Here is a 27,902-nt window from a genome sequence, read left to right as displayed (position 1 = left end):
ACTGTAAAAATATTATGAAATCTGCATGGATTCAAATTCAGTATTTTGTACTGGTATGATTGTGGTAAGACGTTTGGAGACTACAGGAACATATAAAGAAAGGTTGCCCAGTGGAAGTCCTTTTTAGCTGTCTGACTTGGCCAAGGAACATAAAACAGCCACTATCCACAAGCTGGGAAACCACTGCAGTCCGACGGGCTGTGCCTGGCAGAGAGCTGGTGGCACAGACCCTCTGGGTGGTGACAGTCCTAGCTACAGCTGCCACTGCAGCCTGCTCACTGCAGGCCCAGCACTGCTCAAGCTGTTGCATCTGACGCCTACAAGTGTGAGCACAGAGAGCACAGTGCGCCCTGCCCGGGGTCCCACCACAGCACCTGCGGATGCAAGTTAAAAAGGTCAGCTTAGTTCACATCACTATTTTTGACATATTTTAACACAGTTGAAAACACTGTCTATGCATACAAAAGTATGTATGTTTGTATATAAATACATATGGATGGTTGATAAATTTGAGAAAGAAATGGGTTGTGTCCACGTGGCCAGCAGTTTCAGTACCGGCTGCTTCCACACTAAAATGTACATATGAATTGATAATGCTCTGTGTTTTCTCCGTTGATCTTATTCTTTCTAAATTGCCCCAACTGCTATTTTTTTTAAGAATGGACTCTTACTGAAATGGTGTTTGATCAGAGAAAGTGGGTTATATAAATTAAAATTGTATAATTTCTGAAGTATATAAAATTAAGCCAGGCAGGTGGTATGTGCCTGTGGTCCCAGCTACTCAGAGGCTGAAGCAGGAGGATCACTGGAGCCCAGGAGTTCGAATCCAGCCTGGACAACGTGGTGTAACCCGTCTCTGAATAAATTGATTGATCAGATAGTTAGATACCCAGACAGACAGACTGATTTCTCAAATACAGAAGATCGCGTACAGTGACTGAGTCACTGTTCCCTCCGTAAGGAAGACAGCAGCATCTTCCTGTGTTGCCTTGCAGTGGGGCCACCTCAGTGAAAAGACAGACTTCTTCCCCTGCAGGTGTTGGGGCCTCGTGGGCATCAGTCACTCCATGTGTCATTTCTTTTGTAGGTGGTGATGGCACTTCTCAAATACTGGCCAAAGACTCACAGTCCAAAAGAAGTAATGTTCTTAAATGAATTAGAAGAGATTTTAGACGTCATTGAACCATCAGAATTTGTGAAGATCATGGAGCCCCTCTTCCGGCAGTTGGCCAAATGTGTCTCCAGCCCGCACTTCCAGGTATGTGGGGCTTGGGGAGACCTGATGAAATTGTTCCCGTGTTCATTTGGGAAAGGAAAAGTTCCATGTGTAGCTGGCCATGGTTTGCCTCTCATGCAATTTAAAGGTAAAATCCAAGTTTTTACTTGAATTATACTTCAAATACGATGCTGCAACTATGAATTCTATAGAATACCCTTGAACGTCCTGTTCCCTCTGCTGCAATACTTTTTCTCAGTAAGAGCAGTCATCTGGCTTCTCTAAAGCTGTCTTTGTCTTCATGTTCAGTGTGCTTCCAAGTTCATAAAACCTTCCTTTCCACACCTGAGCATCAATGTTGATAGACAACAGGTGGTCAGAGCCTCGGCTCTGAGATGCCCTTGCTGCTGAGGCACTTCATTCCTGACATTGTGTAAATGCGTCTCCCTTTACCTTTCAAAACGGCTGACAGCTCTGACTTTTGTCACTGCCAGATTCCTGTGCGAGAGGACGACCTTGGTCAGAGCTACTTTCTACTTTCTTTTCCCCATTTCCTTAACCCTTCAAGCCAGCCTCAGCTCATCACCTCTTCGGAAGGCCACCCCCACCCACCTTCCCGGCCTGCCTGCCTCTGTTGGACGTGCTAGGCACCTGTGCTTTTGCATCATTGAGCGGATATTTATTGTGCACTCATCATGAACAAGGTGAAAATAGGCACAAAATGAGCACGACCTCCTGGTGCCCAGGGAGCAGGCCACGCAGTGGAAGACGGTGACCGTGTCACACCACCACCTTACAGCCAAACGTGAAAGGCCAGGTGGCGTGTGCAGCAGGCTCTCGGAAGCACATGAGCAGTTACCTTAGCACAAGTCTAAGCAGTTAGAAAAAGTCCACAAGAGTGAGGGGTCCTCCGAACTGAGCCTTTCAAGATGGTTTTGAAAAGAGGTCATTGAAACCAACAAAACTAAGACAAGAAGGCAAGTGACAGAGGAGTGAGAAGCTCTGGAGCATGGGCAGCCGTAGTAAAGTGAGGCCAGGCTGAGTCGGGTTAAAGGAGGGAACTGCCGTGGTCTCTTCCATTACAAATATTCAGGTTATTTTCATTTTATAAATTTCAGTGAGTTTTCACATTAGGAACTAAGAAAGGAAAATGATGTTTTGGGTTTTTTTGTTTGTTTGTTTTCCATCAATCCTGGCCTACAGAGAAAATAGTTTTTCAAGACTTGTGTGAGCACTTTGCACAAAGGAGCATGGTTTCCTAGAAACTGTAGAGACCAGCGACACAGAGCCCTGGTCGAAGTACAGGAGACACTGGCAGTCGTGGGAAGTGTCCTGAAAACTTGAACTCCTTCCCTAGATGCAAAATTAGCTACCGACATAGGTAACATCAGAATTCCGAGAGAAGACAGGGACGAGCGAACTCACAATGTGCTGTTTTGCATAAAAGCATGTGACAGGGCAAGAAGGAAGGGAAGTCCAGGTGGGGAAAGCAGAGCCAAGGTGGCCATGCAGCTGCCAGGGGCGTGGGTGCCACTCCACATGTCACAGAAGCCTTCACATCCCTGCCAAGAACAGAGCATGAAGGCTGCCAGGGTGGCCTGCCGTGCCTCTGATGAGGGAGTTGAGTGCCAGGACCCCCTCGGACCTTCAGCTGCAGGCCCAGCGCCCCCACTCGCCCTCATCTGTGTCCCCCATGCACGCTTGCACCCATCTTGGCTTCTGCTTCTTAGAAGACCTGATCAGCACAGAGTACATTCCAGAATCTTTTCCAGACACATATACATAAGGCCAACTCATTCTCATTTTTTTTTTTTTTTTTTTTTTTTAGATGGAGCCTCACTCTGTTGCCCAGGCTGGAGTGCAGTGGCACCATCTCGGCTCACTGCAAGCTCCGCCTCCCAGGTTCAAGTGATTCTCCGCCTCCCAAGTAGCTGGGATTGCAGGTGCCCGCCACCACACCCAGCTAATGTTTGTATTTTTAGTAGAGACGGGGTTTCACAATACTGGCCAGGCCGATCTTGAACTCCCAACCTCGTGATCCACCCACCTCGGCCTCCCAAAGTGCTGAGATTACAGGCGTGAGCTACCGCACCGGCTCATTCTTAACTTTTAGATGTTTTTTCCCACCCAAAAAAAGTACTGTTTTTAAAAACTGGAAAAAGTTAAAGTTTAAACCATCAAGCATCTTAAGCTTCTATTTTCTAAATCAGGCTTAAAACATTACCCCCACATATATTGGTGGGTGGTGGGTGGGTGGGTGGATGAATGGATGGATGGATGGTTTTATTTTTTGTTTGTTTTCTTTTGAGACAAAGTTTTGCTCTTGTTGCCCAAGCTAGAGTGCAATGGCATTATCTCAGCTCACTGCAACCTCCGCCTCCCAGGTTGAAGTGATTCTTTTGTCTCAACCTCCCGAGTAACTGGGACTACAGGTGCCTGCCACCACACCTGGCTGATTTTTGTATTTTTAGTGGAGACGGGGTTTCACCATGTTGGCCAGGCTGGCCTTGAACTCCTGACCTCTAGTGATCCACCTGCCTCGGCCTCCCAAAGTGCTGGGATTACAGGCATGAGCCACCGCACCTGGCCTAGATGGATGCTTTTTAAAGTACAAGGTATTGAACTCTTAAGTAACAACTAGCCCAGGAGCTGTGCTACGATTGTGCCTTGTTTTGAATCCACACCTCACTCTCATGCGTGCCCTCCCCTCCCCTATTACCTGCCTCCCTGCTGTTCTGCAAAGTTCATCCCAGCTCACTGCCTCTGAGGAATCGGCCCTGATTCCTGAGCCTGGCACAGGCTCACCCGCCATTCTCAGCATCCCACCCATACACACTGCACCGCAACCTCAGGATCTCTAAGCTGTAGGCTTCTGGCAGGAGAAACGTCAGCCCCACGCTGCTCAGAGGCTGCAAGTGCTACTGTGAGTTGTGTGCAGATGGAGGTGGTGATAGTAGTAAGATGGGAGAAGCTCCTCTTCCCAGAGGCACACATGCTGTGGTGGGGACAGGCCAAGTGTCCTGGTGACTGCCGCGAACTCCCAGATAGTTCTGTGGAACATGCACATGCGTGCTGGTTGACTATGGAGAGAAAACGCAAATAGGGCAGGATATGAACAGTTGTTGAATCTGGGTGGAGGGAGGTGGGGGGCACTCATTATATTAGTCTTGCAGCTTTGTCTGTTTTTGAAAGTTTTAGTAATAAAAATGGGGGGCCGAGTGCAGTGGCTCATGCTTGTGGTCCCAGCACTTTGGGAGGCTAAGGCAGGTGGATCACCTGAGGTCAGAAGTTCGAGACCAGCCTGGCCAACATGGTGAAACTATGTCTCTACTAAAAATACAAAAATTAGCCGGGTGTGATGGCACGTGCCTGTAGTCCCAGCTACTTAGGAGGCTAAGGTAGGAGAATCGCTTGAACCCAGGAGGCAGAGGTTGCAGTGAGTCGAGATGGCCCCACTGCACTCCAGTCTGGGCGACAGAATGAAACTCCATCTCAAAAAAAAAAAAAAAAAAAAATTAAAAAACAGAAATGGATGGGCCAGGTGTGGTAGCTCGTGCCTGTAATCCCAGCACTTTGGAAGGCTGAGGCAGGTGGATCACCTGAGCTCAGGAGTTCGAGACCAACCTGACCAACATGGCAAAACCCCGTCTCCACTAAAAATACAAAAAAATTAGCCGGGCATGGTGGCGGGCACCTGTAATCCTAGCCACTCGGGAGGCTGAGGCAGGAGAATCGCTTGAACCCGGGAGGCAGAGGTTGCAGTGAGCCGAGATCATGCCATTGCACTCCAGCCTGGGCGACAAGAGCAAAAATCCATCTCAAAAAAAAAAAGAAAAGAAAAATGGGGGAACCACCCTCCAGTGGCTTCCCATGAGTAAGGGCAAGTGCACTCAGGCCCTGTTCCCCTGCCCTCCTCTCGTTCATGCCCCCACTGGCCTCTGCAGTGGTCCTCAGCCAGCCCCGTGCTGACAACTCAGGACCTCTCCTCCCTCTGGTCCTTGCTCAGGTGTCCCCTCCTCCCCATTGAAGCCACCCCACCCCACACACACTGCCACTCTCTGTCCCCCTGCCCTGCTGCCCTTTGTGTGTGACTTATCGTTTCTAGTAAATTAATAATCATCCATCAGCTGTCTCCTCCCCTCTAGAATGTAAGCTCTATGGAGGCAAGGATTTCTGCCTTGCTTTGTTCAGTGCCGAACGCTCAGCAGAACACAGCGCACCCCCTCGACCTGACAGATGGGGGAGGCAGACGGATAGGTGGAGCAGCCTACTTCGAGTTGTCTCCTCAGCATCTAACCAGCGTCTAGCATAAATGTTTACTGAATAAGTGGAGAAATATGTGACAATGTTCTTGATTGCTTGATGTACAGAAATTATCTGCCTCTTTGTTGAAGGCTCTTCAGGGTTACAGGTCACAGTCTAGAATATTTTGAATTTATAGAAATAATCAAAATTTTCTGGTCCAAGGTAGTTCATTACCCGACTCATGGGTTTAATAGCAAGGACAGCTGCCCGATGTCTCAGGCACAACCTCCAGCAAGCCATCCACTTGTGTCTTTCAGGTGGCAGAGCGAGCTCTCTATTACTGGAATAATGAATACATCATGAGTTTAATCAGTGACAACGCAGCGAAGATTCTGCCCATCATGTTTCCTTCCTTGTACCGCAACTCAAAGACCCATTGGAACAAGTAAGAAAGAACTGGCTGCCATCTTTTTCAGTCATTTTAAAATGTGGCACGTTTTACTGCTATTTCAGTTAGAATAAATATCAGAATTTTAAATATCAGTTAAGAAACAAGAATGTCAATTGCTTTGTGGACTTATAAATTAAGTAGCAGTGTGGGTTGTTTCTGTGGCCTTTGATTTTACCACCTCACCTTCGTTCCTAGCCAGTATAGAGGCACATTGGTTTGCAGCCACCTCCCAGTAACAGCAGCTTCTAGGCTTCTTCCTGAGCACCCTGCAGAGAAGCTGAAGGTCTCCGCGGAGCTGATGGAGCTCAGCCCCCGCAGGGGCACAGTGGCCGCCGAATTCTCGGGGTGTCTCTTGAGCTCTGCGGACATGCACCCTGGAGGAGCCCCTGTCTGAGAGCCAGGAGCCACCCCACAGTGGCCACTCCCTAGAGAAAAAGAGGGAAGCCAGATGACCTGAACACAGCCGCATTGCCCCAGGAGCAAAAAGCATTTCCTCCTCCTCCGCTCCTTCATCTTTTGACTTAAAGAGGATGAATAAATGTATTTACTGAGCAATAGTCTTCTGAGACTTTAAAAGGAAACTGTTGATATGGGTGCCACGTTATTTATTTATTTTTCTTTTTTAAATTTTGTATTTTATTTATTTTTAGACAGGGTCTTGCTCTGTCCCCCCAGCTGGAGTGTAGTGTGACAATCATGGCTCACTTCAGCCTGAACCTCCTGGGCTCAAGCAAACCTCCTGCCTCAGGGTCCCGAGTAGCTGGGACTACAGGCACCCACCGCCACCCCTGGCTAATTTTTGTATTTTTTGTAGAGATGGGGTTTTGCCATGTTACCCAGGCTGGTCTCGAACTCCTGGGCTCAAGTGATCCACCCACCTCAGCCTCCCAAAGTGCTGGGACGACGTGAGCCACTGCACCCAGGCCATCTTATTTATTAATATGGTATCATCTAATACTCCTGTTATTTAAAGAAATATGAGTATCTGAGTTTTTCTTTCCCCACCTTCTTTCATCTCTTTCCAATGTACATTGTAATTATAACTCAGAACTTAAAGAAGAGCAGCCCTCCTCCCTTAGTTTACGGGTGAGGAAGGGGAGACTTGGAGGGCATCCGCAGCCCAGTCTGCGGTCACAAAACTGGTGAGCAGCACTCTGGCCCAGTGCGATCTCCTGACTCCCAGTGTCTGTTGGGGCAGCCCTCCTGCTGTGCTGCACAGTCACCCTACTGCCGGCGGACTAGCCCTCTCCCATGCACCCTCTCTCCTTGTCCGCTCGGGGCTGCCGGTGGCACTGCCTCCTTCCCAGAATTCTGCAGGGCAGCAGCCAGACAGGTGTTAGCCCTGGATCTCTGAGCCAGACCCCCAAGCAAGGGTCCAGCCAGTCCACTTGCATCAAGTCCTCTGAGGGTTGCCGCCCAGGAATTGAACAAAGAAGGGCAGGCAGATCAGAGTGAGGATGACTTTGGTTCACATTCCTGCCTTCCTCCTGACCAGCTACCCAGGGAAGTTAGCTCTCACCAGATCTTTCTCAGCCGGAAAAACTGAGAAAGTAAAGTGCTTTGCCTTGCAACAATCTTCACTTGGTTGGAGGATTACGATACAGTTAAAATGCATAAAGTACCTGGCTTATGATAGGCACCGAGGAAGCATTTGCTGTCGCTTAGTGTCTGTAGGGCCAGCAGCCGTGCTGACAGCAGTGGAAGCAGCAGCCAAGACCCTGGTGGCCATAGCGTGGTGGCTGTAGTTTTTAGTGCAGCACATCCACCCTCAACAGCCTGTTCTTTGTAGCATTAATTTGTTTATTTATTTATTTTTGAGATGGAGTCTTGCTCCATCGCTGCCCAGGCTGGAGTGCAATGGCACGATCTCAGCTCACTGTAGCCTTTGCCTCCCAGGTTCAAGTGATTCTCCTGCCTCAGCCTCCCAAGTAGCTGGGACTACAGACACGAGCCACCACTCCTGGCTAATTTTTGCATTTGTAGTAGAGACGGGGTTTCACCGTGTTGGCCAGGCCGGTCTTGAGCTCCTGACCTCAAGTGATCCACCAGCCTCAGCCTCCCACCGTGCTGGGACCACAGGCGTGAGCCACCACGCCTGGCTTGCATTGATTTTTTTTTTTTTTAATTGAGCGCAACAATGGCAACAGAAGCCCCTGGAGCGTCGCCGTGTTTCTTGTGTGTGGTTTAGTGTGGTATGAAAGTCAGCACAATCCATAACTGACTCAATCCCTGCCCATTGCAAAGAAAAAATGTTCTTTTAAGTGTTTTCTAAGTATGATTTGGGTTTTATTAAAAAGTGGATTAAGAAGTAATTATGATTTGAGGGTTAGGTTTTTTGGTATTTGTTTTTTAGCTACTGGCAATTGTTGCTCACAATCCTATGGGCCGAGCAGGCTCTGCTGTGCAGGCTTTCGCTGGTGTCTGCTGGGGGATCGGGGCTCTTATGTGGCTGCAGTCCGATGGCAGCTAGGACTAGAGTCACCTAGAGGCTCAGTTGGGACAGTTTGGCCTCTTTCCTTCTCCATGTGTGTCAGAGCCTGAGAACTAAGCATTGATTAAGCTGTTTTATGCTGATTTTATTTTCTCTTTCAAAGCTCTGTGTTGGCATTATTAAAATTAATTTTTCTGTCCTCAGGGAATAAGCTGAAAAGAAACTGACATTTATAGGAAATAAAGTATTGCCATTATTGTCGTCTTTATAATTTTGTCTTAATCATGTTTGTTCAGGTTTTAATGTTTTTAGTTCAGTTTCTGAGCAAGGTGGGTTTTGGCCACTGTCAGCCGGAGACAGTAAGTGGAGTGGCCTCCGTGGCTGTGTGAGAGCCACGCTGAAGAAAGTCTCCGGATGCGTGGCTGACTGTCAGAAAATGAATAACTGGGAATGAGCAGGCCTTGCCTTTTAGAGCTTGGGAAACCTGTGCAATGTGGGACTGTTGGAATATGGAGCAGCCTGAGTGTGGAGAGGCGAGGGCTCAGCAGGAACACGTGCTCCCAGGCTCACCGTGCGGTTTTCTTTACAGGACAATACATGGCTTGATATACAACGCCCTGAAGCTCTTCATGGAGATGAACCAAAAGCTATTCGATGACTGTACACAACAGTTCAAAGCAGAGAAACTAAAGTGAGTTGTTCCTTTCACAAATTACTGTTTCCAGGATTTTTTTCTTAATCCTAAGTAAACCTCTTCCACTGTTTTGTCCTAAAACGTTATTCTTCACTCGAAAGCAAAACCAGGCCTCTCATACTTGGAGAGCAAATTAAAACTGTGTTATGATCATGTATTTTGAAAGAACGGTGTCTAAAGTTAGCAGTTCTCCCCCCTTGTATTGCCAGATTAATCATCTTTGCAATAAGTGCTTATGTAGGCAAGAATCTAACATTCAGAATTTTTTCTTTTCTTGGCTATATTGGGCTTAAAGGCTATAATGTGTAGTCCATTTTCATGTTTATAAGGCAGGGATTTGAATTATATCCTGTGAGGGTTATACAAGAGAGCAGGAATCTTCATTTCAATGTAGCTTTATTCTGATTTAATTAACTCAGTAATGTGGGCGTTCTCTGGAATCTAGTCTGTGCTTTGCAAAATCAGGGTCCTGCCCTCATGTCTTTGAGCCCACATGTATCCAGGGATGATCTAAGTGGCAAAGTACTTCGTCCCTAGGCTGTGCAAGTCATAATGTGATTAAATAGTTGTTGGAGGTCTTCTTCCAAGTTGAGTATGGACTATTGGCAGATTTTATTTTTTGCTTGTCACTTAACTGGCTAAGGTAGATAAGCTTTGCACGAATGTAATTCAAAATACGCTGTGTATATATGTGCGTATGTATATGTGTATATATATATGAAACAACTGCCATTTAGTCATTCCTTAGACAAATACGTGAATATTTACCTGTACACCAGGCCCTGTTTTAGATTCTGGCAATATAGCAATGAATAAAACCCACAAAAATCCTTGCCCTTTTGGGGTTTATATTCTGGGTAGTGTGGGGGGAAAAATGCAGACTACACCTAAGTGAACCATAGAGCGTGAGAGACGACGGATCCGTCAGGAAAGGGCCAGGGAGACAGGCCAGCCACTCCTCTAGAGCTGCCAGCTGCGTGGTCCGTTCTCATCTCAGCGCTCAGAGCGGTGTGCAGGTGGGAAGCACACAACTCAGAGCGGTGTGCAGGTGGGAAGCACACAACTCAGAGCGGTGTGCAGGTGGGAAGCACACAAGCAGCAGGGCCTTCTGACGGCGGATCCTCCTCTCAGGGAATCCCACAGCTTTCCCAACAGGACCTTAAAGGTTGTGTAGTACATTTTCTGGGTTAAAAAGCTTGGATCCTGGCCGGGCGCAGTGGCTCACACCTGTAATCCCAGCACTTTGGGAGGTCATGGCAGGTGGATCATTTGAGGTCAGGAGTTCGAGACCAGCCTGGCCAACATGGTGAAACCCCGCCTCTACTAAAACTACGAAAAATAGCCGGGTGGTCGTGGCATGTGCCTGTAATCCCAGCTACTCAGGAGGCTGAGGCAGGAGAATCACTTGAGCCTGGGAGGTGGAGGGTGTAGTGAGCCGAGATCGCGCTACTGCACTCCAGTCTGGGCGACAGAGTGAGGCCCTGTCGCACACAGAAAAAAAAAAAAAAAGACTTGGATCCAAGTTAAGTGATTGACTGAAAGTCACGTGCCTATCGCAGTGGAGTCAGTCAACAACCCAGGTCTCCTGGCTCTTAAGACGTTTCCTTTTTAATATTGTAGGAATGGGAATACTGGCTCCTTTGACACTGGTCGCTTTACACTGTCCTGCAGTCTCGTTTCTTCAGTGGATATATGAGCTTCTCATCGAAGTATGTAGGTCCCATGAAGAAACAACCGACCAGGGGAAGGGCAAGGATGGAGACATAAGACTTGCTTAGATTAGATTTCTTTTAAGAATTCCAATTCTTGGTCATGTTAAATGTTCTGATATTTTCTCATGTTTAAATCTCGGTTCATTCTTCATGCTGTGCTGAGCACTGTGCAGTGTGGGGAGATGGAGCGGAGGGGCTGCGGGAGGAGCCGCTGGCTGTGCCCAACGTGCCTGTGCCTTCGCCCCTTCAGCGTGTTCTTGTGTCTGATTCATCTCTAACACAGATGACATTTTACTGTTTTTCAGAGAGAAGCTAAAAATGAAAGAACGGGAAGAAGCATGGGTTAAAATAGAAAATCTAGCCAAAGCCAATCCCCAGGTACTAAAAAAGAGTAACATGAAAACGCCCAGGGTTACTTGAATGTTTTTATAAGATAGGAATATATGTCTTCACCATGGCGGGGGGACGTGATTTCACTAACGTTGTATATGAAAATGTCTGCAATAAAAAGTACTTTTAAACTTTGTAACCCTCCTCTTGTACAAGTACTTATTTTGCCCCATATCGTTTTTACCACAGAATTGACTTTTTTTCTCTGCTTTTTAAATAAGATCTGAATCTGATTAATATACTGTGGTAAAAAGAAAACTCGAATACAGTCCAAGACTATGCTTCCTCTCTCAAATGTCATAGATGCTGTCGCTCAAACAGCACTTCCCTTTCTTTTTCATATGAAATTATTTCTAAAAGAAAGGAAATTAGATTGGAAATAGAGTAAGTATGACGTTTTGATGTCTTCTTCTTTGTATGAGGTTTCTGTAAGCCCAGGCTTTTATCATTAAAAATTAGCTGTATTCTGCCACGTTAGCAGCTAACCCTCCTTCCCTCCCCAGCAGCGGGTGCCAGTGTGCTCTGGTGAGTCCGCGCCGACGGCCGGACGTCCCGGGGCTGCCGGGGCTGCCGGGGTCCGGGAGGGCTTCCTGGTGTCATGGTCTTTGGGTTTGATGTACACTGGTCTAAATGCTTAGAGCATTATGACAGTTGTTTCTTCATGTTCTGTGTGCCTAATTATAACAGTGCCTCTTAAAAAGAAAATCTTTTTCAGAAAATCTTTTGTCTGAATCTTTGCCACTCTAAGAATTCTCAAGCTTTCCTTCAACTCTCCAGAAAAGATTTTACCGGACAATGTGTTTCTTTTAGCGAGAGATGTGCGCAGTTATCTAAGTTGGTTTTTAAATTTCTCTGACATTTAATAAAAAGTTATACATGAATATAAAGTTAAAAGTATATATTTACCTATATAACAACATATTGGTTTGTATACTCTGAGAAAACTACAATCAAGAAACTCAGATCAGGAAAACTGAATGACATTTCTAATAGTGAGCCCTTGAGTCCACCTAAAACAGGTAGCCAACATTTTTCTAGCAGTATTTATTCATACTGACATACAAATGCTGTTTTAAGATTACTGTCTAAAACTGTGTAGTCCTTAATTGAGGTACATAGTTATAGGTATCTACTTTAATGAATTGAATTTATGTTGAAAGTGTGCTTAAAATACTGAAACTTGTTTAAAACATGGTAACACTATAAACCTGGGCAAGTTTATAAGGCCCAGCCCTGCCTGACGCTACGGTGCCTGTCTTGCTTTGTTCTGAAGAGCCACAGACAAAGTAGGTGCTGACAGTCCTCAGGATTGTCAAGGACCTCAGCACACATGCAGTTGAAATCAATAGCCTCAAAAACATGTGAGAAATGAATACACACACACACACACACACACACAAACACACGCGAATCAGAAGGTCTGATTTTATGTACCTAGAATATAGAAATAGCTTATTGAAAAAATTGCACAAAATCGTTACATTACAAATCAAGAGCTGGTTGTTTGTATTGACAAACATGGCCCAGTTTCACTCCTGTACATACTGTACATAACCAGTGTTTCTTCCGAAATACGTATTGCTCTCTTTTTTCTTTTTCTCAACTTTTCCTGAATGTTCTCAAGTAACTTTATGTATGCTTTTTGGTTGCTGTCTTTACAAACATCTGTGGTGATGGCAGGCATGCCGTGGTTTTGCCTAGGAGCTTTGCTGAACTGTGATGCTGGGAGCTTAGCCTTGCCTTGTCCTCATCTCTGTGCTGACACCATCTGTGACACGGTCCCCATGAGTCTCATCCACATGCTCTAGTTGCATGGCACATGGTCTCCAAAACAGAAAATACTTCATGGGTCAATACCTCAGAGCTGGAAACTCTGGCCTCGTACTTGCTTCTCATTCTCAGGAGAAAATCTCTAAATTCTCATCACTGCTTCGCATTATAACAGCAACAAAAAGTCACCAATTTTGTGGATAATACAGTCCATTTATTTCTGTAGTGAAAACAGGTTTTCAGAGTTTGGTTTTCCATCTCAGATCTGCCTGTGGAGAATGGGCTTGCGGGCTTTGTTTTTAAGGTGGGTTCCCAGGGACTCCCTGTGTGTTCCCCCATGCCCCCCGTCCTTGCAGACTGAGCCTTCATCCACTCAAACGCGTGACAGCACGTACCCAGCAGGCGTTGGGGACCCGGGAAGGCTGTGGTGCCCTCAAGACTGCATCTTGTTTGAGCAGTTGTGGCAGCTTTGTTGGGGTTTTTAATGTCACACATGATTTAATTTTCTAAAATCATGAAATATTGGCAGTGTCTAACATAAATGTGTTTCTCCTAATCCATCAAAAGGGGCCGTATAACATTTTACTACTCACTTACCCCAGCTTTTGTGGGAACCGTATGAAATGAAGTCAGGTACTTCTGTGAACTCAGAGTAGCTGTGGCTCAGTGTTTGCAACGACCAAAACTGCCGTGAGCAGCCTGGGGCAGGGTTGGGATGGATGCCTGCCTTTGCTTTGAGAGAGGAGCTCATGTGAGGAACGCACCTCAGTGAAGGTTTTTCTTTTGTTTTGTTTGAGGCGGAGTCTTGCTCTGTCGCCCAGGCTGGAGTGCAGTGGTGTGATCTCAGCTCACCACAACCTCCACCTCCTGGGTTCAAGCAATTCTCCTGCCTCAGCCTCCCGAGTATGCTGGGACTACAGGTGCCCGCCACCACGCCTGGCTAATTTTTGTATTTTTAGTAGAGACAGGGTTTCACTATGTTGGCCAGGCTGGTCTCGAACTCCTGACCTTGTGATCTACCCACCTCGGCCTCCCAAGGTGCTGGGATTACAGGTGTGAGCCACCACACCCGGCCTTCAGTGAAGATTTTTATTCCTAGTCGGAACCCTCTCCTGCCGGTGCCCGCTATGTAAGGTTTATTTTGCTGTGAACATCTGGTGGCATTCTCGTGTGGGGACACTGTCCTTTGCCCCAAGGACAAACTCCAAGTGAACCAAACTCCAAGCAAGGGCTGTTGGTGGGTCCCGTGGAAAGCACTGCTTGTCGCCTGGAGTAGTCAGAAGCTCTAGAAGTGCTGGTGTGAAACAGTCCCCGCAAGTCTCAGGAGTCTTGCAGCCACTTAGGTTTCTGTATCTCCCCACTTGACTGAGCCCCCTCGAGGACAAGGTGCTGTGTCCTGAATTGTGGTTCTAAGGACACAAAGATGAGAACAAGACATAGCCCCCAGCCTCAGGGAGCTTACAGTCCATTAGGAGAGGCAGGTGAATTCAGCTCAGATGATGAGATTGTATTAAGAAGACACCGGGGGGAGTGTGCTGGAGATGGCAGGACCGGCTTATTCGTTCCCATCTCTAAAGAAAGACACACACAGTACAGGGGCCTGGCCTCTTGGTTTGACTGAGGGGGTCACCCAGTCAGACTTGAGGGAAGGTGCCCGCGGCAGAGGTAGAGAAAAGCAGGGATATGGTGGGTGGCAAGTGTTGGCCCTGGTGGGGTGTCAGTTATGGGGAGGGCTGGTGTGATGTGCTGAGAGGTGAGGGTGGAGAGGGAGCAGAATTCCCTCAAAATGTGAGCAGATATTAAAGAGCCATAAGGGCAACATGGCCCAGCCCGACTTGCATTTTTGCAAGCTCTTCTGGCGCAGCATGGACGGAGTGCTGGGGCCGCTGGGGTAGGGGACGCGTGTGGAGATGTGTGGAGATCGTGGTGCTGGGCAGAGCTGTGGGAGTGAAGGCACAGGGCGCTGAGGACCTGGTCCGACTGGCATTCGAGGAAGGAACCCAGCCGAAGGTGTGCGCCCCGGCTGTTTTGGGAGGAAGGGGAAGCCAGGTGGGTCCAGAGTTGAGCAGCAGGGCCTGGGCCTGGAGGCATGGAAGCCGGGGTGAATGAGGAGGGGCAGGGGGTTGGGAAAAGGCTGAAGGTGGCCCACAGAGGAAGGAGCCCAAGATGCCTGGAGGAGAGGCTGGGGTCACAGAGACTAAGAGGGTGCAGGTTCAGGGCTGAATAATGGCGTTCACAGTCTTCATTCCTCAGAGAGGTCCAGTGAGGCAAGGCCGGGAAGGGCTTAGCAGCCAGAGGGCACCCATAGGCCTCATGCCAGAGGAGGCTCCATCAGAGGTGAGGGCCGACACCGGACAGTGGCTGAGAACAGAGCTGCTCTGGGCTGGCGGGGTGTGAGGGGCAAGGGTGAAGCAGGTCGGCAGGAGGGCGCTGCTGTGACGGGGGTGCAGCCTGAAAGAGGCCGAAGCTGTGGGACTCTCTGGGCAGAGAATGGAGGGGTGTGGATGAGAGCAGCCTGGGCAGGAACCCCCGCTCCCCTCTCCTGAGCTCAGAGGCCCTGAGCAAGCTACCAGCCCCTCCATGTCCCAGTTCCCCCATCAGCCAGGTGAGGGTGGCAGCACACACACGACCATGCAGGACAAACAGGCGCCCCGCTCACAGCAGACACAGGTGCCGCTTCCTTCGCCTGTGCCCTCAAAGCGAGCAGACGCTCGTCACAGTCATGCTGTCCCGCACACCCTGTCTCATGGAAACTTCACAGCCACCCTCCAGGGTGACCTTACCCCTGCACTACACTCATGGAAGCGGAGTCAGCCGGGCCCAGTGACTGCAGGCTGAGCCATCTGCATTTCCATCCAGAGCACAGGGAGAGTGAAGAAGTCCCAGGGCCACCCGTAGTGAATGGAGAGGGAACATCAGGCTCACCCAGGCTGTGTTTGTTTTGGTGGAGAGCAAGTCACCCAGGATGTGATGAGAGGGTTTCATAAGCAAGCCGGGAAAATGGGATAAAGGGGAGAGAGAACCATGCCAGCTGCCTTGATGAGAGGACATGATCGTGAGAGGAAAGGGAAGAGAATCATGAGGTTGGAGGTCGCTGGCAAAGAATGGGCGGCCAGAGGTGAGGGTTCCAGCGGTGAGACAGCTCCCGCCACCGAGCCCAGGGCGCGCCCTCGCGCTTGGCTGCTCACGTGGTCAGAACTGCAGAGGCTGTGGGGTGTGGGCCAGGGTATGGGTCACTGTCCATCAGGTGCAGAGGGGCCAGGAGGGGACCAGCTGCTTTGCTGTCTCCACTGAGTGCTTTCTGGTTTCAGAAGTCAGCAAGGCGCGTCATGTTGCAAGTGTAGGCGAGTGTCCCACTGAATGAGCTTCGTGCGGGAGAGGGCCCTGGGGGGGTGGCAGGGGAGATGCGTCCCTGGCCAGGATGAGAAGCTTGGAGTTCAGAGCCTGGGCACCTAACAGAGTGACTCCACACTTTGCATTGCAGTACACAGTGTATAGTCAAGCCAGCACCGTGAGCATTCCGGTTGCAATGGAGACAGATGGGCCTTTATTTGAAGATGTGCAGATGCTGAGAAAGACAGTGAAGGACGAGGCTCATCAGGTAAAAGTGCACTGAGCTCAGCTGGGCACCCATGACAGATAATTGCTTAAGAAATGCACATACTTTTGGTAGGCGATGTGATTTGCATCAGTGCCTTCTGTTTAAGCTGAAATTAAAAATTAAATTTTGCTAGCCTTATAGGAAATACTGTATCTATAGATCTTAGTGATCAAATTACTAGAAACAGTTTTTAAGGATTAAGTATGTGCCTAAGATTTGTATCTCCATTTACTAACAGTAGTAGTAATCCCAACTCTTAACTATTCTTTAAATGTTAACTCCAGCAAAATCGAAAGCTTCACAGCCATGTCCACCCCTCGCTTTTTCCTTCACAGCCCTCTGGCTTCTGCTTTGGCCCAGAGATGCTCCCTTTTAGCTCTTCACAGCAGGTGCTAACAACCCCTTCCCCAGGACACCTCATGCCCCTCGCCCCCCTCACCCCCCTCGCCCTCCTCATGCCCCTTGCCCCCTCCCCCCTTGCCCCCTCACCACCCTTGCTGCCTTGCCCCCTCACCCCCCCTCGTCCCCCTCACCCCCTTGCCTCCTTACCACCCTTGCTCCTGCCCCCTTCCCCCCCACCCCCCTCATCCCCCTCGATCCTCTCGCCCCCCTCCCCCTTGCCCCCTTCGCCCCCCTCGCCCCCCTCACCCCCTCCCGGGCACTGTCTTTCAGTGCTTATGTCACAGGCCAGCTCAGGTAACAGCCCTGCTCGAGTGGTTTTCTTTCCTTTGTTGTGGAATAAACATGTAGATCACCCCGATTCAAAGAGAGCCTCCTACCACTCTTATTCCTCAACTGGGCCTGTAGACACTTAGGACAACTTACTCAGTTCCTGCTTGAGTTCAAGGAGCCTTTCAACTGCAGTGTTTCCCTGAGCATCCCTCCCTGTTTCAAATGCCTGTAAACTAAAAAAGGAGTCCCAAGTGGTCTGGAGACATTGGCCTTTCTCCCTGAGAAACTTGAACCTCTTTTTGACCAGGGAAATAATTCCTGAAGACATCCTGTTGTAAAATTCCGAGGTGAAAAGTGGAAGTAGGCACCCTGCCTGTGGAGTGGCCATTCTTTTATTCCTTTACTAGATTAAATAAAATATATTATTTAAATGAATGCCCCCCATTTTTTTTTTTACATTTTGAATGTGACTCCTAGAAGATGGGGAATTAGCACATGGCTGGCGCCATATCCCAGTGGGGCTGCACTGGTCCCAGCTGCTTTCTCGGAGTTGCACAGGAAGGGGCTCATGGTGCCAAGCTCCCACGGTAGCCACGGTCATTGGTCTCTTCTGCCCCTCTAATTCCTCAGCTCAGGTTAAGAGCAAAATAGATGACTGAATGCTGCTTTTAGCTCATCAAAGCCTGAAAGTACTAGAAATACAGTGGAAAAGCCCACTGAACACTCCGAACATCGGTAACTAATATTCTATCTAATTCAGTTGGATTCCATACTTTCCTCACAATGAATGTTCTTAGCAATGAATAGATTTCATCACAAATATGAAAATCTGTGTATATTTCTCTCTTTGTGGGAGTGTTAATGTTCTCCCTTCTTGATATTTTTTTTAACTCAGGGATTTAAGGTCGCCTTTTTGCCATTTTGATTTTGTGGCTTCAAATTTGCTAAAGACTTGTAAGCTGATCTTGTTACTGCACACAGAAGGAAATCACAGTTAGTGTTAAGACACGAGGCTATGCACAGTTTAAAAGCCAGTTCTTGGCCGGGTGTGCTGGCTCATGCCTGTAATCCCAGCACTTTGGGAGGCCAAGGCAGACGGATCACCTGTGCTCAGGAGTTCAAAACAAGCCTGGCCAAGATGGTGAAACCCTGTCTCTACTAAAAAATACAAAAATTAGCCAGGCGTGGTGGCAGGTGCCTGTAATCCCAACTACTTGGGAGGCTGAGGCAGGAGAATCGCTTGAACCTGGGAGGTGGAGGTTGCAATGAGCCAAGATCGCGCCATTGCACTCCAGCCTGGACAACAAAAGCAAAACTCCGTTTTAAAAAAAAAAACAAAAGAAAACAAAAAAACGATTCTTACACATTAAATAGCTTAGGGTTGGGGAATTTTTCTTTTTGGTGTAGCCTTTGACTTAGGTTAGAATTAAAGCTAGACAAAGAATAAACTATGTCCAAAATGTAATGTACCTGAAAGGTATGTACATATTTGCAATTTAGGTCCTGCTCTGTAGTAGATCAAGAACTTGATCAAGAATGCAGACCAAAATAGCATTCTGTCCTGAGTAAAACTGCGTTTGAAAGTCAGCCCTAGTATCTGTGTGATTTTCGGGGCCCCGGAACTTCCAGCTGCTCGGTCTGTCCGCTGCCCTTGGAAAGGGGCACGTCCCCTCCTGGGAGGGTTACCTTATACGGTGACAGGAAGGAACAGGTCCTGTGGCCATCCGCTTGTCTAGTTCTAAATACACACACAGGCAGGACAGTTGTTGGAGAACTTCTGTAGCATGTCTGCTTCCTTGTTTTCACAGTTCTTGCAATTGTGTTCTGTCACCGGGTTGCCTGTGTGACTGACATTCTTACAACAGTGATTCCCTCACCTCATCCTTAGATCGCTCTGAATTATGTTCCTGAGTCAAGACTCAGTATCATTGAGATGTCAGTTTTCCCCAAATTAACATACTCTCCATTAGAATCTCAGCAGGCTTTTTATCCTCAAGAAATTGAGAAAGCTAATTCTAAAATTCACACGGAAATGCAAAGGATGTAGAATAGCCAAAACAACTGTGAAAAAGAATGAAGTTGGAAGACTAATAACACTATGCAATTCCAAGACCTCTTATAGTTTTTGTTTGTTTGTTTTTGGAGACAGGTTCTCACTGTGTCACCCAGGCTGGAGTGCAGTGGCACGATCACAGCGATCACAGCACACTGCAGCCTCAACCTCCTGGGCTCAAGCAATCCTCCTACCTCAGCCTCCTGAAGTGCTGAGATTACAGGTGTGAGGCCCTGTGCCTGGCCTGACTCCTCGTAGATTTCTGTGGATCAGTTGAATCAGTTGAATTCAACATATCCAGATGAAGGTATTTATGGAGTGCAGTGTCTAGGTATAATATTTGAAATGATAAATTCTACTACTTTTTTTTTTTTTCTTTTTTTTTTTTTTTTTTTTTTTTTGAGAGACAGGGTCTTGCTCTGACACCCAGGCTGGAATGCAGTGGCAGTCTTGGCTCACTGCAGCCTCGGCCTCCTGGACTCAAGCAATCTGCCCACCTCAGCCTCCCAAGTAGCGGTGACTACCGGCACCACCACATTCAGCTGATTTTTGTATTTTTAGCAGAGACAGTTTTACCATGTTGGCTAGGCTGGTCTCAAACTCCTGGTCTCAAGTGATCTGCCTGCCTCGGCCTCCCAAAGTGCTGGGATTACAGGCGTGAGCCCACCACACCCAGCCAATAAACTTTTCTTAAGTTGAAAAATGTTTGGAGTGGTTTTCCTAAAATTCTGAAAAGCACTATTGTTAAAGCAAAAAGAAGGTACCAGTTCAAGGCTGCAGTGAGCTATGATCGCACCACTGCCCTCCAGCCTGGGTGACAGAGCCAGACTCAGACTCTCAAAACTTTTTTTTTTTTTCAAAAAAGGTACCAGGATGCAGGAAAAATGTATGTGCACAATTTGTTGACCAAATTGACATAAGAAATTATAGCTAAAAATTAAGATTTTTTGGTTTTTATATATAGTCATTTGAAGATATTCAATGCCCTTTTAATTTTATTTTCAGCTAACTTTATTTTTCCAAAATCATTTCACATTTCTCTGAGATGACGTGAGGGTTGGCTTGGGACAGGTGTGAGCGGTGGTTGAAGGAATAGCTGGAGAGAGGGAAGCAGGCTCTGATGCTGATGGATGGAGTAGGCTGGATTTTTGTGGAGAAATCAACCATGTATTTACCTATCCTTTATTTACGTTTCCTTCAAGAAACTAGTATAACCCTAGTCGGAACATTCAAAGAAAACTAGCACATATCATGTGAATGGCATTTATATCACAGACATTTAAAATGTTTGCAATTCTCATTTTTAACAGTTGGTCGGGAGAAAAGCATCACCAACCATGCAAGTAAGGAAGGTGTAGAGAGACGGAAGGTGGTCAGTGCAGGTACTCATTATTCAGCGCATAGAGCACATGGAAGGCCTGTTCTCCAGGAAAAGAACTGACGAGTTAACATGTACATGAAGTATTTTCCCTTTTGTCCATGTCATTCCAGCTTGTGATGGTCAAAACAAAGAAAGAAATTTGGCGACTGGGAGGCCGAGCACAATGGCACACGCCTGTAATCCCAGCACTTTGGGAGGCTGAGGTGGGCGGATCACCTGAGGTCAGGAGTTCGAGACCAGCCTGACCAACATGGTGAAACCCCGCTTCTACTAAATAACAAAAAATTAACCGGACGTGGTGGTGGGCGCCTGTAATCCCAGCTATTTGGGAGGCTGAGGCAGGAGAATCACTTGAACCCAGGAGGCCAGGAGTTTGAGACCAGCCTGGGCAACACAGCAAGACCTCATCTCTAGGAAAAAAAAAAAATTAGCCAACCATGTGGTGTATGCCTGTAGTCCTAGCTACTCAGGAGACTGAGGCAGGAGGATCCCTTAAGCCCAGGAGTTCAAGGCAACAGTGAGCTGTAATCACGCCACTGCATTCCAGCCTGGGTGACAAAGACCCTGTCTCTAATTTTTAAAAAAAATTTTTTTAAGAAATTTGGTCCCTTAAGAAATGTTGATTATTTCTATCCCAAATTAAGTAGTAAAGTTTGAATGTACACCTTTAAAGAGGAAGAAAACTTGCATAGCCATGTATGCCCAACCCCTGGTGTTCTTTCAGCACTTAGGGTTTACACTGAGCCTTCCGGGTCTGCCCGTGGGCTGCAGAAGAGAGGCCGCCTCTCACTGACCTGTGTCTCCCGCGGTCCGCTCCGCCCTTGCCAGCATGTTCACCTGCACATCCCCTCCGCCGGCCCTTCCTCGCCCACCGTCTGCGTGCTGTCTTCTCCCTGCCTCCTGTCCTCATTTTTTTGCCTTGTGGATAGTAAAATTATTCTCTGCTTTGCACATCAGTTCAATTTAAAATGTCTAAGCAGAAAGGCCCAGATATGTCCACCGGTTTTCTGTCCTTTCAGAAGCTCTGGGGTCATGTGTGTGTTCTCAGTTTGCATTCACTGGTTGCAGCTCCAAGCTTTTTACTGTTGCCTTTTTCTAGGAAAATGTTTCTTCTCTTTGGAGTGCCTATTGCAGCTGTAATTACATATTTTAAGTATATAAAAATCTTGGTTTTGTTTTGCTTTACTTTGTTTTAGAGATCAACATAGAATGGGCATAAAATTCAGGGTAGGATTTCAACTCTGAGTTTCTCATGGGTTGAAGGTAGACATGCTCTGCATCCTCACACACTAACACGCTCTCACAAGTACCGTGATGGGTGAGGGGACTGTGACCTTCACCATCTCCAGAAGTGGAAGATTCTCCCAAAACCCTCACGCTGGTTTCCAGGGGGAAAACAAATCCAAAGTCCTGCCCCTACCATGAGTGAATGTGAATATTCAAATAACATTTCTAGAAATCATCCTAAAGTGATGTGACACAAAATTCTTTTTAAACCTTGACATGATTGCTGTTTTCATCGATACATTTGCAGAGAACCCTGCTGGGAAACACTTAGCAAAAATTTGAACTTTTCATTCAGGATTTCTGCAGATCCTTGAATTTTTCATTAAAGCGAAGGAAAATGTATTTTACATCCATACCAAAATCAGACATCTGGAATCTGTGAGGCTTGTGTTCTTTCTGTTGTCAAATGATTGACTTAAATTTTGTCTGCTAGACGTACCACCAAAGTAACTTAGTCTCTTTGAATACACTGAACAAAAAGGAAGACTTAACTCTGATTAAGAAGCTTTATCCAGAGAAGTTTCTAACTAACTGGCCGTCAAGTCGTCTGGCATATACATCATGTTTGGGTGATTTAGATGGTTTATTGTTTTGTTTCAAAATATTGGTATTAACACAGTGTCTCTACTTTTAAACTAGATTATGTGTTTATTCGTGGAAATGGATGCTTTGATATGTATACTCTCCAAATTAAGTTTCCCTTTTATTGCAGATACAGTTATCCAAATCTTCATGCAGAAATGGGATTCACTTAATTTTTTGTTAAGTGAAACCAAAATTTCCTAGACTTTACGAAGACAATGGATTGGAGAAGAGAGTATTTTTTTTTTTTCAATTTGATAGATGTTTGAAATCCAATTTAAATATGTTTTTCATTCATTTTTTTTCTTTGCCTCCAAGGAAATTTCTACTTCTTTTTTTTTTTTTTTTTTTTGAGGTGGAGTCTCGCCCTGTCACCCAGGCTGGAATGCAGTGGTGCAATCTCGGCTCGCTGCAACCTCCACCTCCCAGGTTCAAGCGGTTCTCCTGCCCAGCCTCTCAAGTAGCTGGGATTACAGGCATGCACCACTACACCCAGCTAATTTTTGTATTTTTGGTAGAGACGAGGTTTCTCTATGTTGGTCAGGCTGGTCTCGAACTCTTGACCTCGTGATCCACCCGCCTCGGCCTCCCAAAGTGCTGGGATTACAGGCGTGAGTGACCGCGCCCAGCCGGAAATTTCTACTTCTTGAAATGCTTCTGTAGGGGACATGCCGATGAAACGGCTTTAATGACATTTATGAAATAGGTTACTTATGAGATTTACTAAAATGCATGAATTATGCAAATTAGAGGTACTGAGTCCTTTGTATAAGCACTGCACATTTCAGAAGACCAAAACGCCAGTATTGAACACACAGGCCCTCACACGAGTCACGATTTTTAGTAGCAAGACATTTTTGGTGAATTTCCATGATAAGACATACGCCGTTTCCCTGTGGCCAGGGTGCCAACAGTGAGTGGGTGAGGCACACGTGCCTCGAGGTTATCCTTTGACTTCCACCTCAGAAGTAAGCTTGCTTTTCAGATAGCTTAGTTTGTAGCCAACGCCATTGCATTTCTAATTCCAGGCACAGAAAGATCCGAAGAAGGACCGTCCTCTTGCACGCCGCAAGTCCGAGCTGCCTCAGGACCCCCACACCAAGAAAGCCTTGGAAGCTCACTGCAGGGCTGATGAGCTGGCCTCCCAGGACGGCCGCTAGCCTCCGGGGTGCCGCATCGGGGCTGGGCCCGCCAGTTCTTTTCTGGATTCTGTAGAAAATACATACTTTCTGTGCCATACCAATCAGTTACACTCAAAGCTTTCTTGGACCCCGTTCTGTAGGCAATAACGTGCGTCCGCCTCAGCGCGAGATTAGGAGTTCAAACAATGGTGACTTCCCAGAGCCCGCTGGCAGAGCCACGGGTTGACGACGGTGTCCTCACAGTGTCGTCGCCACCCCAGCATAGTCCACGTCAGGCTATTTCACAAAGTCAGAGCTATAGGAAAGCACCCTGCCCTTCATCTTCATGTTCTCCCAAATGCAACTTAGGATCTTTTAACATAGGTGGTTCTGTGATAACGTCAATGTTTTCCAAATCAAAGGAACACTTTAAAAAGTATGACCTATTTTTTAAGACTTTACAGCCTTTGAAATGGTTTCCACGCGATTGTTACGCCAGCAGTTCTCGTTTGTTTGTTTTTCAATCTCAGTGAAATGGCTCTTTGCTTTCGAGTTCTCACACAACGTACTGGGAAAATGACAATCCTCAACCGCTGGTATTTTCTAAGGGGTCTCTTCACTTTGATGAGTGACATGAATACCGTGTCTCCTTCTCTTGTGTGTACCTAAAGCCATATTTCCAAGTCTGTGGTACTCCAGGATTCCAGGAGTAAGCTTGTAGAAGAAATTTATTTTAAAAGAGATTGCTCTGAAATTTATCTTAAAAGAGCTTGCTCTGTCTACCTTGACAGAAATTGGAGTTTAAAAATTATGTGTTCATATTGTTATTTGCAGATTTCATTTCCATCAACTTAAACATTGTTGCCCTTCAGCAAGGCTCTTGAATTCATAAAATTATAGTCTCTAAGAATTCCACATGTGATGGAAAGTTAGAGCCAAATCATTTTGAGTTAAGCCAGTTCTTAGCCTAACGCAAACTGCAGCTGTCTTTGAGCGTAAAGTAACACAACAGCATTGCACGGGACCGGCAGTGCCGCTGCCTTCCCCAAAGGCTGCAACGCGGTTCTGAGAGCTTGGAGGAGGCACCAGCGAGGATGATGTTCAGTGGGGCTCTTTCTGTTGCAAAGAGCTCACATTATCAACACCTCGTAAGGAAAATACAGTGTCTGAGTTTTCATCGGTCTTCAAATGCTGCTATGTATTCCACAGACTTCCTTGCATGTACTGAGCTTTTTTAGATGGAATAGCACAAGGAGAAAAATCTTTAAACTTAGTGCTTTGTCTATTCTTTATTTCTCTCAGGGTGGCCAGTATTTTGACTTATTTATCCTGCTTGAAAGCTACTTGAGATGTGTACTGCTATTCTAAACACGTGATTCTAGTTTCTTTCATCTCTGGCATAAGATTATATAACTTAATGTTAAGTGTCTTGATGCATAAAAGACAAAATCTGGCTTTTTTTTAGGATCTGGTTTTTCATCGAGGTCTCGGGTATCCTTTTAAAGATTGTGAGAAGCAGACATTGCTCCTTGTGCAGCTCTAGTGCCTGCTGCCCACTGCTGTCATTTCAAGCCACTGGCAATGCTTCTGTCCTCGTGTCTTGGAGGAAAATCACCTGGGGGGAGGGGACTTCTTGTGTTAAGAGCAAGTGCAGGTATGAAATGCGAAGACTGCCCCAGCTAAAAGTGGACAAGTCCACTTTGTGAGATGAACACTTCCTGAGAAACTTGACGAGTATCTCTCCATTTTACCATTCTGAAAACTTATCATTCAAAAAAACAGTTTTGATGCCTTCTCCTTTTGAGGGAAAAAGGGTGCTTTTTATTGTATAAAGCAGCGTCTTATGTATTTTGATATACCATTGTTTGAACTTCCGTCTTTAGCTGATAGATTCTCAAATATCCTTGATTTTGGATGTTCAGTATGTTTGTGAGAGAGGTTTCTGGGAAGACTCTCTTTTCGCCCTAGGGAAAAAGCAAAATATCAATGTTTGGTTGACTGTGTAAAGCTCAGTGTGTAAGAACATCTTTTTGTCTAGGTTTTCTTTCTGCTCTTTATTGAAGACAAACACTCACCAAAAAGAAAAATAAAAGAAACCAATTTTCTTTGGCAAGAGTATTACTTAATATTCTGGCCTCCTAAAGTTTCCCTAGTTAGTACTTGGACTCCTGTGCTAATTGTCAGCTTACATATCATTGTATAGAGACTGTTTATTCTGTACCAAACTGATTTCAAAAGTATTACATTGAAAATAAACCGGTGACTGTTTTTCTTCATAAAGTTCTGCGTTTGGCATCTTCACTCTTTCCAGAATGTATCTGTACATCAGAAATGTCACTATTCCAAGTGTCTTTTTAGTGTGGCTTTAGTATGGCTTCCTTTTAATATTGTACATACATTGTATCTTTGTTTTATGGTAATAAGTAATAAAAATGTAGACTTCATATTTTGTACAAAATGTCCTATGTACAGAATAAAAAAATTCATAGAAACAGCAAATATAGGTAAGTGGCACAATTATTTTTCTTTACAAAATACCTGTAACTTTATGCATTAGTGAAATGTGAAGCACCGACATATTTTTTAACATTTTGTAATTCAGAACTTTTTGTTTTGACCTTGTTTATGAAGAGAAACTTCAGACACCTGCCATTTAATATGCTCTTTTATCTAATTTTCAAAAACTAAGAGACGGTGTATCATATGGACTAAATAAAGAACATGTGAATTTTATTGCTCATCATGAAACTAAATTTAGCCATGGTGTTGGGCAAGCTGGCTCTGACGTGATCGGGTTCCCGTTAGGTCAGGGCCGCCCCCACACAGGGACGCTGACTGCGGAGGGGCCGGCCATCTCCACCCAGCCCGCCTGGAGCGCTGACTGCACCAGCTGCTAGCCACAGCTGTTCAAAGCTAAGTCTATCCGCTGATTTTTTACTTAGTGGAAAAGGCAGTGTGCCTTTTTATAGACCACCTCTTGGTTTGGTTTGGGTTTTGGGGCTTATTTGAGTAGGAAAAGGTGAATCAATACAATTTATAGAAATGAAAGTCTTGAAAATAGGGAATTGCTGGAAGTATGAATTTGGGATCCTAGTTCACCCACCTCCTCAATGGAGAGAGCGTTATCCTCGCTGATGCTCTCGCGAGAAGCCCATGGAAACAGGACTAACGTGTTACCTCCTCGTGTTGTGGTTATTACCTCACCTTTCCATAGCTGCGTGTGGTCAGCGCGCCGGCTGGCGTGGGAGGGCAGGCTTTGTCCTTAGCTTCCTTCTCTCCCCAGCGGTGTCTGTGCTGCCTCCGCACTGACAGAGGTGCAGACGCCGTCACTGCAGCTGGGGCACATGGACGAGGCTGCGACCCAGGCAGAGTGTGGTCTTCGGCCCAAGGGTCCAGTAACTTTGCTGCTCCACTTCCACCTAGAAGTGGGCACGCCAGCGCCAGAAGACTCCACATCCTGCGCCGCTACCCAGATCAGTGTTCCGCAGACTAGATGTTTGCCCGCTGCGGTCCTTATCCCCCATCTTAACACTGCAGGAAAGCTGGTGTTTAGTAACTTCCTGCAGCACAAGAGTTCGAGAGGACCCACTCACAGAGGCATGCTCGATTCCAGCCCAGCTGCACGCGGCTGCTACTTGGGGGTAGCAAGAAGCATAAAGGCAAAACGACTGGCTTCGTGTCTCCTGTGAGGGTTGGCAGCAGCCATCAGCAGTAATGACAAGGAGAACTCGTATTTCTTACCACTGCCTTTATGCCAGGAGCTGTGGTGGGTGCCTCATTTCCCTGGGTTAATTTACTTACTTCTCACAACCCGCCAAATAATTTACTACTCTTATCCTCATTCACAAATGAGGAAACTGAGGCACACAAAGGTGAAGTCACTTGCCCGAGGTCACGCAAATACTGAGTGGAGCCAGGTTGCTACCCAAGCAGTGTGGCCTGGGGTCCAAGCCCCGACCATCACATTACATGGTGGAAATGCCTTCTAGATGGGCAGCGTCATGGGTGATGGTGAACACAGGTGAGGGCCTGGGGACATGCTCGCAGCACCATGTCAGGCCGTAGGAACACCCCCAGGTGGACAGTGTGAAGTTACGGTATTGTCAACCTAAAGGAAGAAACTGAGACAATTCAGGGAGAGGCCAGGCCCCACGGCTCATGTCTGTCATCCCAGCTACTCAGGAGGCTGAGGTGGGAGGACCACTTGAGCCCAACAGGTTGAGACTGCAGTGGGTCGTCATCTCACTACTGCATGCCAGCCTGGGCAACAGAGCAAGCAAGACCTTGTCTCAGAAA

General features: G+C 46.7%; 1 protein-coding gene across 14 annotated transcripts in view; it reads left to right on the top strand.

Moving 5' to 3' along the window:
• LOC105467393 (protein phosphatase 2 regulatory subunit B'gamma) overlaps positions 1-26,339 on the top strand; it is a 167,418-nt gene extending 141,079 nt beyond the window's left edge. For 8 of the 14 annotated variants that reach the window (XM_071099582.1, XM_071099570.1, XM_071099571.1 and 5 more), the window contains 6 exons: positions 1,088-1,258; positions 5,779-5,906; positions 8,933-9,034; positions 11,055-11,127; positions 16,394-16,510; positions 23,514-26,339. In XM_071099582.1, the coding sequence (XP_070955683.1) occupies positions 1,088-1,258; positions 5,779-5,906; positions 8,933-9,034; positions 11,055-11,127; positions 16,394-16,510; positions 23,514-23,645 (723 nt within the window). In that variant the 3' untranslated portion in view covers positions 23,646-26,339. The other 6 variants (XM_071099573.1, XM_071099574.1, XM_071099581.1 and 3 more) reach the window with 3 other exon arrangements.
• Positions 26,340-27,902: the final 1,563 nt, after the last annotated feature.

The sequence above is a fragment of the Macaca nemestrina genome, chromosome 7 (assembly GCF_043159975.1).
Source record: "Macaca nemestrina isolate mMacNem1 chromosome 7, mMacNem.hap1, whole genome shotgun sequence".
Taxonomy (NCBI): domain Eukaryota; kingdom Metazoa; phylum Chordata; class Mammalia; order Primates; family Cercopithecidae; genus Macaca; species Macaca nemestrina.
The sequence above is the reverse complement of the archived record's forward strand: the minus strand, read 5'-3'. Positions and strand labels throughout refer to the sequence as shown.